The sequence below is a fragment of the Nicotiana attenuata genome, unplaced genomic scaffold, assembly GCF_001879085.1.
Source record: "Nicotiana attenuata strain UT unplaced genomic scaffold, NIATTr2, whole genome shotgun sequence".
NCBI classification, from domain to species: Eukaryota; Viridiplantae; Streptophyta; class Magnoliopsida; order Solanales; family Solanaceae; genus Nicotiana; species Nicotiana attenuata.
Window position 1 is genome coordinate 213,930 of NW_017671810.1, and position 12,188 is coordinate 226,117.

At 36.2% G+C, this 12,188-nt stretch overlaps 1 protein-coding gene and 1 pseudogene across 1 annotated transcript; both read right to left on the minus strand.

The window, feature by feature from the left end:
- Nucleotides 1-208: 208 nt before the first annotated feature.
- On the minus strand, nucleotides 209-1,777 carry LOC109210362 (annotated as a pseudogene).
- A 501-nt stretch (nucleotides 1,778-2,278) lies between these two features.
- Nucleotides 2,279-11,698, minus strand: LOC109210363 (probable aminopyrimidine aminohydrolase, mitochondrial). The gene is made up of 6 exons (XM_019373763.1): nucleotides 11,033-11,698; nucleotides 9,233-9,341; nucleotides 4,602-4,886; nucleotides 4,074-4,488; nucleotides 3,707-3,973; nucleotides 2,279-3,025 (listed from the first exon to the last, which is right to left on the minus strand). The coding sequence occupies exons 1-6, from the start codon at nucleotides 11,383-11,385 to the stop codon at nucleotides 2,610-2,612; spliced, it is 1,845 nt and encodes a 614-aa protein (XP_019229308.1). The 5' UTR covers nucleotides 11,386-11,698; the 3' UTR covers nucleotides 2,279-2,609.
- Nucleotides 11,699-12,188: the final 490 nt, after the last annotated feature.

Below are 12,188 nucleotides of genomic sequence, written 5' to 3' on the forward strand. Positions count from 1 at the left end.
AAATATATAAAATATGTATATTATATGCAAATATATAAAATTTATATTTTGTTGGCTACTATTTTTGGAAACTACTACATATATATATATATATATATATATATATATATATATATATATATATATATATATATATATATATATCCTATTTTAATTGGGTTAATATTTGTTAAATTTACCGCAAAAAAAGGGTCCATAAGTACATAGGTATCATCCCTGTACATCAAGTCATAATAATTAATCCATACGCGTCTAACTTTTTACAATAGCAAAACAATATTACGGCAAGGTTGTAACTAGCTAGACCTGGAATTACAAACATGCATACATTTCTGTATTAATAATGGCTAATCAATTACTGCACTATTTAACAACCTTCTTTATCAATTTTGCAGCCAATTCAGCAACTACTTTTGTAGAAGAACCATCTTGACTCAGCACTTTAGCTACTGCTTCTTTAAGATCTCTCATTTTATTGCGCGCTCTTTTTCCTTCTTTACCTTGCATTAATCCTTCCACAACTTTAGCAATTTCCAATCTTTCCACCACTCCATTTTCATTGGCTTTTGGCCTCATGAGTGCCACTTTTATGTCCTCAGTTAACATAACCGCATTCATCTTTTGTTCTGCATAAAGTGGCCAAGCTATAAGCGGTATCCCATGGACCATGCTCTCCGGCGTGAGTTCCATCCACAATGAGTTAAGAATCCTCCTATTGAACTGTGGCTAAGAATTTGAGCTTGTGGGGCCCAATTGGACACCACTAAACCTAACCCTTTAGTCATTTCCAAGAACCCTAGTGGTAGAAAATCAAGAGGGTTTGTTGAATCATGGAGATTAAAATAAGTAGCATTGGCTAAAATAGTGCCTTTAGGGGGGCATCTAATTACCCACAAGAATCTCAACTGCCCATGAATCATTTGCAGTCGTAATGCAAATTCAATAAGTTGCTCATGAGAGAGGGTCCCACCGCTCCCGAAACAGATGTATAACACAGATCCACGTGGCTGTTCATCGAGCCACGTCAGACACTCCGACCCATCATCATTTTTACTACCCGAATCCATCTGAATAAGTGGTCCAATCGGGTAAACGGTGGGTTACCGGGTTCTTCTTGAAGAGCTTTAATAGCTCCACCTTCTAATTCCTTGAAACTATTCACTACGATTCCCTCAGCCATACTATACCTCTTTGCATGATGAAGAAGCCATTTGTAAGCTTCATTCTTTCGGTCCTGAACCGGGTCAAGAAGATCCTTCCATGAATAGGAATACAACCCGGAATCCGAACCGGGTCGTCCAAGTCCCTATACTCACATGACACATGAGTTGCATCAAGCTTAGGCAAGTAAAGAAACAAAGATAAAGCCATAGCTGTAGAAGGGTAAAATATATAAGGTGGAATCTTGAAATCAATGGCAATATCAAATGCATCAGTACCAAAAAGATCAACAACCAAAGCAACTAGTAATAATTTCTTGGACTCAACAAGTGACTTTAAGAATTCACGTAGTGAAGGAAGAGAACGTGTAACAGTAAGGGAGATTCGGGTTTCAGCTTTGACATTACGTGGCAAGTCGTCCAAGTTAACTGGAGGAAGTAGATGGTAATTGATGCAATTAGAGGGAAGAGAATTATCAAGGAAATTTTTCTGATCTTTAGAGATAGGTTTATTTGTTGGGAGGATAAGAGTGATAGAGAACTGGTGTTGAGCGATGAGTCGTTTGGCGAACTCTACCATAGGGATTAGCAAAAATGATGAAGAGAATATATGATTTGCTCTTTACTATATACAGAAAGTTTTGGGAACAGTTCAAAGTAATCAGATAAGCGCAGTTTAATCAATTTAAACACGTTATCACATGGTTAACAGCCAATTGTGAGAACACGATAAGCATACAAAATTTGAGAATAGATATTCAACATTAAAAGTCAACTATGAAATTTAAATAGATACAGGCTGATGATCTCACTGCTATTAATATCTGGACCTTAGTGAAAAATTTCGTCATATGCTCAGATCACACACAAGAAAAATCAACTAAAATTGCTCAAATAATTTTATTTTGTTTTGGTTGGTTGCTCGAATATATTTTAAACTCGGAGAAAAGAAATTAAGCATGCAAGAAAAGCAGATGAAAACTGGAAAGATGTAACTAGATATTTCATTACAGAGCACCTCATTACAACCAACAAAGCTGCAGAGCCAAAAACAAGCCATCCAGCCAAGATTTCAGATTATTAATCCACTGCCTCTCGAAAAAAATTGAACAGCGATAACCTGTAATTCACCTCATTCAAAACCATTGTATGTTTGCTTTATCTGAGAACCATTCACCAAGAATATATAAGACCCTAGAAGTAATAATAAATTTCAGAATAGAACAGCCACCGACATTTAACATTTGCAGTATTCATATAGAATCTCCAGCCAAATGAATGACATTTACATTTCTGAACGGAAGACCCTGTAGAAAAACAAAAATGGAACAACAGAACTGATCTGTGGCCTGCATTAAAACTAGCCACAAAGCTGTATGTATGATCTACTATATAAGGATTTCTCCATATGTCCTAATAAGCATGGCGAATATGTAACTTGAAGAGAATTCATGACCCCAATACAAAAGCATGTATCTCAGCCCAGCTAGAGGCAGTATAGAGAAAACCAGATAGTCCCTTCCAACAACTTGACGAGTCTACCCCAGCGCACATCTTCTGTTTCTGGACAACACCTGCAAACAGAGGAACAAAAGAAACACCAAAATGATTCCCCACCGTCCTTAGACTTGAGCTCGTACCAAGCACAATGCCAACATCTGCTTCAAGCAAGCAAAGTAAGTCGCCGACTGAATCCCCAATATAAACAGTCAGATTTTTTTTGTCATTGCTACAGTTCATTCGAATTTTACTGAATGCTTGAACCTTGTCAATGGGGGATTCAACTTTCTTAACAATTTCACCAGTGGATAGAGATTCTTGAAATATAAACTCATTGGCATGCACATTCAGAGCATCTATACCCCCTGTTCAGCAAAAGGCAGGAAAAGAGAACTGCTTTGTAAGCCAAAAAGGCAGGACAAAATTTAACATCACATTATTAATGACAAATAAAAACGATAACTGTTCAGTAAGACCCTCAACTTCTACGATAACGCAAACAAAATAGAGCTTATGTCATCAGCTTCGGAACCCAACTAAAGATTATTATAAGCATGCCAAGACTATATGAAGAATGTTCATATCTCTAAGCTTAAGAGGAAAAGATAAGTCAAAAAGGAAGGAGAACGCTTGACAAAAAAATAAGAACAGGGGAAAGCAAGGTAAATTTGAAAAACAAGGAAAATCAGCTTTTTCCTCCACTCTTTTCCACTCCCCTCCTCCTTTCTTCTCATTCATTTTGAAAGTGTTTTACTTTCCCATGGTACAAGAAAGGAATAGCGGGTGGAAGCAAGATTGGCGCAACGAAGGGGGACAAATGTCACTTGGCAACCAAAAAAAGTTTAGCAAACTTCCTAGCATATCCAGGTGCAACTAAGGTGCAATTAAGGAATCAGAAGACATTTGATAAAAGGTAGATCGACCATAACAATCAACCTACAGCAATAAATTTAGCAGATCTAGTGTGTACCCAACTGAAACATTATGATTAATGCACATGTTCAACTGAAGTTCCATTTTACTAAGTTGTCTTGGCAATGAAATACCTGAAGAAAAGGAAGACCTAATAAGGTCGCCACACCAGCAATAAGAGAGGACATGAATGTCTGCATTCAGATTTTCATTTCTTATTATGCTCTGGAAGAAGTTGGTGCAACCATCCTGGAGAATCAATCGCTTCCCAGCTCGTTTTATGTCTTCAAGGTTTAAACCTTTCAGTACCCCAGATTCAGTCACCCTAGTATTTGCCCTTTTCTCAAAATCAGAAAGTTCCTCAAGTGTTTTATGCAGTCTTTCATAATCAAATTTTTCCGCTGTAAGAGTAAGATTCTTAGAACAGGTTCATTCCAGCTGTTTTGCAATATTATGATATCAGAAGGTTGAAAACATCAAAAGATTAAGAAAAAGTATTACCTTTTTCAATAAGTAACATCCTCTCTATACATTGCTCATACTCTTCAGTGTACTGCTTAGAGAGATCTCCCCATGTATTCCTCAAATCAGCCGACAACATCCGCGCAATTTGATTCTCTTGTCGATTTTGATCAGATCTTGGTGCTGTTATAATTGCAATTTCAGCCAAGATGGCAGAAGAATCAACAACAGTGCATGTCAAATCGAAATCAGAAAATATTGTAAGCCGGTGCTCAGCAGGGTTGTGATCTTTTGACAAAGGGATGACAACTTTCTGAATAAGTGGCTGGGCTAAGAAGAAACCAATTTCAAGTTTCATTGCTTGATGATAAAGCTTTTCAATTATGTCAAGCTCCTCGCCTGTCAAAGGGACACTCAGTTTATCCAACAAGTCCTCTGTTTGCAGAGCTGATGCCTATTATTCAATAAACAACAGACTTGAGTTCAGTTAAGTAAAATGTGTATTATGTCATAAAATATTTTTCACAAGCTGAATTCATCAGGTTGACGATATAAACATCCACATACCTGGAAACCTTCAGAGGCATAACTGTCAATCCACTTCTTGTATGGATGAATTTTCTCTCCCTCGAGGAAAGCTTGCAGCTCCTTACCAATGTAGGCGTAAAGTCTCATGCAAGGAGTCATAGCACCTAGAGTATAAGCTGCCAACTTCGTTCTCTCAAATGGCGTGGCAAGTGTAGCAGCTTTTACTCCTTCAACCTTTCCTGAAGCTGTAGCTGATAAAAAATCTGTGTACTTGGCCGTTGCAGGGTTAAGAGTGCACTCTTTGACCAGATCAATGCCCCACTCCTATAGAAGCGATTGTGAAATGATTTATTTTCCCAAGCAAGAAGACAAGACATGCACATAAGAGAGTCTAGAATGCTACATAGGACTCAAGATGATCATAAACATTAACTGGTAACAATGGTTGCTATCACTTATCAGTAACAGCACCTCTTAACATCCTTGCCAAATTAGTTACACTCGAGAAAGATAATGAGATTGTGTTTTCTTGAATAGAAATGAAAATAAAACTCAATATGTAGCTCTCGTGTGTGATATGTGTGAAGTGCTTAAATATACAGTACATTAGGACTATATAAACATCTTGGCAGCTCAAAATATTAACTACAGTGAATCTACAATGATGAATCAGTTGGGCATTAACCATGGACATCATGCTATTTCTGAAGTATAGCAGGAAATGACTTGGATATTGGATAATCAAGAAGCTTGCCATGATAGTACAGCTAAACTAACAGTCTGCAGATAGTGCCATTCGTCTATTCGTTTAAAATTTTCCTCTCTTATCCTTTCTCCTACTGTATCCCTAAAAAGGAATTAGGATATCTTACCCATTCTTTCTTTGCAATAAGCACATAAGAATACCAAAATGCCTTGACTACTCATCGGCATTAAGTCTTATACACAATGCATAACCAATTTTCAGACAAGTCCTTCACAGCCCATTAAATTCAGGCAGACCTTATTCATCCAAGAAGAAAAATATCCCATATAACTATGATCTATGCTCATTTCAATTGCCTTTGCAGTGTTTAGGTTCCTCTGCCGAGTCAGGTTTGCATAGGACGAGACGAAGTTATTTTCTCTTAGTAATGTTTAAGAGTTAAATCACTGAGGCGAGAGGCGAGAAGCGGAGCGCTCGCCTTTTTGATGTGAAGCGACAACTTATACACAAAAATAAAATATTAACTTTATATATATATATATATATATATATAAAACTACAAATTCAATAGCAATAATATATTAATAAATATATCAATTAAAAACTCAGGTTTGAAGGAGCTCTCTGCCTCTGCCCGTGAAGGAATTGAAAAACAGAGAAAAAAAAAAGAGAAGAAGACAAAGGAAGGAAGAAAGAAAGAAAAAGCTCTCTGCTGTTCTGTTGCTCGATAAAGAACAACATAGCAAAAAAGAAGAAGAAGAAGAGAAGAAGAAGAAAAACGAAGAAAGAAAGAAAGAAAGAAAAGAGAAAAGGAGAAAGAAGAAAGAAGAAGAAAGAAAAAAAAAGGGGCAGAAACTCGAAGAAGAAGAAGAAAGGAAAAGAAGAAAGAAGAAAAGAGATGAAGAGAAGAACACCTGACGAAGAAGCTTGAAGAAGAAAGAAGAATCGCTGATGTGACTGGGTCGACTTGAAGGAGAAAGAAGAAGAAATAGCTGAAGCCCTAAATTTTTTTCTTTTAATCGCTGGTCTGCTGCCTTTTTCTTTTCTTTTTTCAAAAAGCGAGGCAACAGGAAGCCTCTCTCTATAGAGCGCCTCTCGCTACACAGGCAGAGGCGCTCGCCTTTTTGAAATCGCCACGCTACAGAGGCAAATAGCGCTGGAGGCTCGCATCGCATCGGCTCACGCTATTAGCGCTGAGGCGAGCGCTATTTACAACCCTGTATGCACCATTTTAGTACGGCAGAATTTTCTTTCAAAGAAAGCAATCACTATTTCAGATAGCTTCAAAGAAAAGGGAAAGGGATACATTTATGGTTTAAAATCCTCTTTAACAAATCTTAACTTAAAGACATTCTATTATCTTTTTGTAACCTCCATTTATATCTTTCAATAAGTTAATTATCCCGTAAAAAGAAGAATATGAAAGAAAATCTAAAAGGAAGATGAATTTGGGACCAAAAGGAATAGTCAGGAATTGATTTTTTCTTTCCCAAATAGTGAGGAATTGATTTTTAGGAATTACCTAAATTATAAAAAAACAACCATATCTTTGACTGCCAACCACTATTATGAGTTCATATGATCTCACATTTCCAATGTGTTGATGATACTGACTTCTTGCTTTCTGAAATACTTCAGGCTTTAGAGACCTCGCCATTCTTAATGTGCTTTTGAAACTTCAGGCTTGAAAGGTATCAAATGTTGGGTAGCAAGTATTAGCACCAATCTTTCCAGTTTAAACAGTAGGTGACAGACTGACAGTAACCAGACCTTTTTATCGAGAAGGATGTCCCTTAAGAGGTCAACGATGAAACTCTCACTTTATTGCATCCAACTATTGAAAGATCATTAAGAAGTTAGACAAACGGAAGTGTAACCATTCTTCCTTCCTAATTATATTGACTAGCACAAAGGACTAAGGAGTGGATAGCACTGCATATACACATAAATGATAGACCAAGCGTATAATTTGACCGACTTAAGGCCCGTCTTGCCACAAAGGAATATTATAATAATTGCTCTTCTACAAATAAGATTGCTTCTGTAAGGCGATCCCGGCGCGTTTCATTCTACTATTAGCATCTGTAAAGAGAATTCTCCCATATTTCTTCTCTTTTCACTGTAATCAATGACAAAAAGAAACCCATAACAACGGATATGCATAAGTGAAAATTGTATAAATTAAGATGAATTTCCACAATGAACAACCAGTCACCTTTTCAAGTGATGTTCTCATTTGGCCCTCCAAACTTGGACAAGAGGGAAAAGAAGTCGTAGAATTTGAGGAAAAGACGTTCTTTCCACTTAATAATCCCTCAGACTCATTTTTAGAAGTTTTCTCAAAGGGCATTGACGTTCAAAAAATTAGATAATTCGTTCCTCTTAACAGCTCTAACTCAAGGAAAACCAAGTTGTTCCTTTTCTTTTTGAAGGATAAAAACCAAGTTCTTCCTATAGCTTACAAATGTAAAAACCTCTTAGTTCCAACACTACAACCTGCCCTCTCCATTTTTAATAGAAAAAGAGAGGACATATGAAAAGCTTTTTCCCAAACACATAATCTCTATTGAGACCTCAAACTCCCGACATAACTGGCATGCAAAAAAAGACACTAAAATGATCTTTTGGCATGAAACATCATTGGTAGAAAGCTCTGGTCACAGAGTTGCCACAGTCTCATTTGATAACTAGGAGCAAACTATATTGTTTTTTTGCCAACTGCTATGCCCACTAAGCTCTCCGCGTAAACCACACCATCGTGTACCCAAGATGTATAAGTGAAATTCACTGGAAAAACACATTTTAAAGTACTTCAATATAGACTGACAAACACATAATCTCTATTGAGACCTCAAACTCCCGACATAGACAAGGTATCTTTACATCTAAAGACTATTCACACCTTACATCAAACAGATGTTAGATGGTCAACTAACATATGCATATAAAGATAGCTTTTGTGCTAATAACTGTATCCTAAAAGTATGCCAGTGTAGACAATTGAAAGATTGAGAAAACCTGTAGTTTTAGATAACCACTAATAAAAGTAATATTAAAATGATTGAACCCAAATACAGCAGAATGATTATAGAGGATTCACATAGCAGACCCAAACTTAATTTGGGATTAGGCTCAATTGATTGATTTACTGTATACTCAAAGTAATGCCTAAATATCATCCACCCCGCATTCTAAACAAAAGGTTGGAAAATGCAAACCTTATACGCACATCCGCACCCATACCCTGGTCCACATAACATACTGCTGAATGGATTACGAGAGAGATCCATTTCACCAGGTTGTGCGCAAATGTATATAGTGCCTTCTAAGCTACTAAACTTTTCAAGGTTGAAAGACTAGTTAAGCTCTTAATATAGTGATGTAGCCAGATTTGAATTTATCCAATTCCTAAGAAATATTTTGAATAGTGAGGATGCAAAAGCTAAAGTTGGAGATGGAAACTTAAGTTGGCACAATTATAAGTTCATAACTAAAGTAATTTTTACATCAAACTTCTCCCAGACATCAAAGTCCCTGTAAGTTTTAAGATAAATGACCTAGTCTTTTTTTAAGCATCGACAGATGAATGTACTCGCTTACATGGAAATGGTAATAAATTAAAAAAGAGAATTATAGATCACATTCCTTTCCGACGAGCCTACTCAAGATTAAAAGAAAGCCAGATGTATGCTTCGTCTACGGCTAGAACTAAGCAAAAGCTTCATGTTTTGTTGCAAAAGCAAATTGAACAGACAATACAAATGGGTAAAAGGATCCAACATCCCTTTTCCAGCGCATTCAAAACAAGGGTTTAAGTTAAATGACTGAGGTTAAAGTCAACCATATCTCTCAGGAGGAAAGAAGCAACATTAAATTTGTGGACATGGCCATACAAATCACAAAGTGGTGAATGAGAAACTTGGATTTAATGGAAAAGAAACTGGGTTAGTGACTCATATCTTACTTTTAAAACTGCATCATGCATTTTAAGTTCTTCAATAACATTCTTCCGCAATTCACTAATGCCAATCTTCGCATCGTCATCGTCAGTACACTCTTCTGCAGCTTCATACCTGCAGGTTTTTTTTTAAATCTTAACAAACTTCTTAGGAGAAGAAAGACATGAAATAAAATTATTACACGACCAGCAAAGACCATGCAAAAACAGATCTTGTTGCCCCCAAAAATCGATCATTTGTCCAAACTCTTACAATTATTAGCAATAACATAGAGCATCAAAACCACTAAACCCAAAAAATTTCCCCCATCTCTAGCAAAACAATGTGAATAGCAGAACATTAAGAAAGAGTACATATAATTCATTACCAAAAGAGACCTAAAAATGGGAATAAGGTTGAAATTCATTTTACAGTCCTTAAACTATGGGTGGGGGATTTTCACCCCCAGGTCTTGACTGGATACCCCCTTGCAAAATTGTAGCAATTTCTGGCAAAAAATAAAGCACCAAAATAATGGATAGTCTGGATGAAAATACTTCAAAAAAGAAAAAAAGAAGTTATACCATTAAGTGGAGGTAAAAGGAACCCTGGAAAAGATAAGAGAGCAAACAAAAAGGAAAACAGAAGGAGAGAGGACATGAGGTCCTTTTAGAAGTTTTAACTTAAACTTGTAGAGAAGAATCGAGACAGACTATTGTCTTGTCCCTTTAAGTTTACATCTAGCATTGGAGAGAAATTGGAGATTGATCACAACAAAAGTTCGGAAAAGGCCGACCAAGTCAGAGAATGAAAAGACAAATCGACCAGAAAAACATCTACCATTTTGTTTTTCCTTTTCTTCTCTTAGGTTGTTCTTTTTCTTTCACTTAACCAGAAAAACGTTATTTTCATGTATATTTTTCCCTTCCACAACTTTAATGCTTTATTTTACCTGAACGTGCCGAAACTCTAGCAGACATTCCCAATGAGTTTAAAAGGGTAAAGTAATCCACTAGCCATATTCAGGCCTGTAAATTGGATTTCTCCCCAGGAATGATGAATTTCATACTTCTTGTACATTTTAGTTGAAATGGATAGATATTTTTAGTGCCACTTCTTGTACATTTTGACCAACTAACAAAATTAAAGATCCTCTTCTATGTAGATGGTCTAAGTCCACATTCTTTCAAATGTCAGATAGACATTCCCTTTTCTTTCTGTTAGTTAAATCCCATTTTCTTTCCCTGAAAAATAAAGTTAAGACACATAAAATGCTATTCCATAAGCCCTTCTATGCCTGGAGAAAAGGAAATAAATAATACAACAAAGATGGTAGCAACTTTCTTGATTTTCCTTAGAAACCAAATAAACACAGTACTTATAAAAACAAGAAATCACAAATAAACACAAATGACATCATTTCCACCAGCCAAAGATTATTAACGGTACCAAACAGAAGAAAAACATATACTCCCTTTTTTCTCAAGTTTTATGTGATACTCTTTGCTTTTTAGTTTGTCCAAAAAAAATTATACATTTCTATATATAGAAACAAATTAACTTTAAGCTTCTTGCTTTAGCCTTAGTGAGATGATTCAAGCCACACAAATATCTATAGCCTATTTCAACTACAAGTTCAAAAGTTCTTTGCATCACAATTATGGGGAACGGAGGGAGTAATTACTAAAGAAAATATTCTAACATAAATTTACAATTTAAAGCACCAACCAACTACTGCAGTACCAGAAAAAAGAAACACATGATCACTGAAACATTATCTAAGGAGTAACATTTATTATTTAAAAAAAAGGAAGTGAAGAACTGACGCTTGAGCGAAGGATTTGAGGAAGTGAACATCCTGAGCAATGTAATGGCGGAAAGTATCCAGATTTAGGGTTCCTGATGCCAAACTAACCACAAACGGAGAGTACAGTGCGAACGTAGACTCTCTCTTGAACTTGATCCAACACTTCCTCGCTATACCCACACATTCCTCCTCTACCGGAAACTTGTTCACCGCCGCCGCCGGCTTTGGTTTCGTCGACGCCATTGTAACGGGCGATCGTAAATACCGAGAGTGACGAGGGTATAATTGGAATCCTAACCCAAAAAGCGCGTTGGAATTGGAGAATTTGATCACTGGGTTAACAAGAAAGGGCGATAATAATAAGAAGCGCATATATAAGGCAGCTTTTCTCTTTTCAGTAATTTGTGGGAATTTATGAAATTTGGGATTGTAAATGAAGAAAAGAAAATTTTTAGTGTTTGTTGTATTCTACATGGTACAAGTATGTATAATATGGAGGGAAGAGCAGAGTAGATTTTTGGTTGGGGACTTTGGAATGGAAGAAAGGAAAAGGGGAGAAAGGGAGTGAGGCGTTTGGTAATGATTTGCCACTTGGAAGTGAAAGGAGCTTCTAAAAAGTGAAACTAGCAATTTTGGTGAGGAACCAAACCACGATTGGGATGAACAAGTGGCTTTCCATGGAAAAAAGTTTAGGAATTTTGCTAAAGCACCATAGTTTAGAGCTCATTAAATATAGTTTGCCTAATTATCATTTATAATTGTAACAAATATTGTCCTCAAAACCTCTAGTAATTAAGTGGAGGCTCTAACCAACTAAAAATACGAGAGCACGTTATCCTCTTGTTTCGGTTCCAAAACAATTAATCTCTTGTTTTGTGGATTTGCTATAAAATATAAATATAATTATGAATGGTAAATTTGTTGAAAGTATAGTCGCAAATGATAATACAGTGTATATATTTAATGTGTCGCATAATTTTCCCAAAAAAGTTTAGTAGGATCTGAATTCTAAGCCCAGTCCACCAAACTCTTATTTATTATTAGAATTTTTATATAAATAGTTGGTCTAATTTTATTTTATTTTTTTACTTTTTCTAACCATTATAAATGGTATCAACATGTCGGGTTGGTCCAGACCAACCCTGGGAAAAAATAGCCAGACCAATCTCGATACT

Coding starts and splice junctions, on each gene's coding strand:
- LOC109210363 (XM_019373763.1), bottom strand. CDS start 11,385: ATGCGCTTCTTATTATTATCGCCCTTTCTTGTTAACCCAGTGATCAAA. Junction 4,489..4,601: donor ATGCCTCTGAAGGTTTCCAG/GTATGTGGATGT, acceptor ATTGAATAATAG/GCATCAGCTCTGCAAACAGA. Junction 3,026..3,706: donor TAGGTCTTCCTTTTCTTCAG/GTATTTCATTGC, acceptor TTTGCTGAACAG/GGGGTATAGATGCTCTGAAT.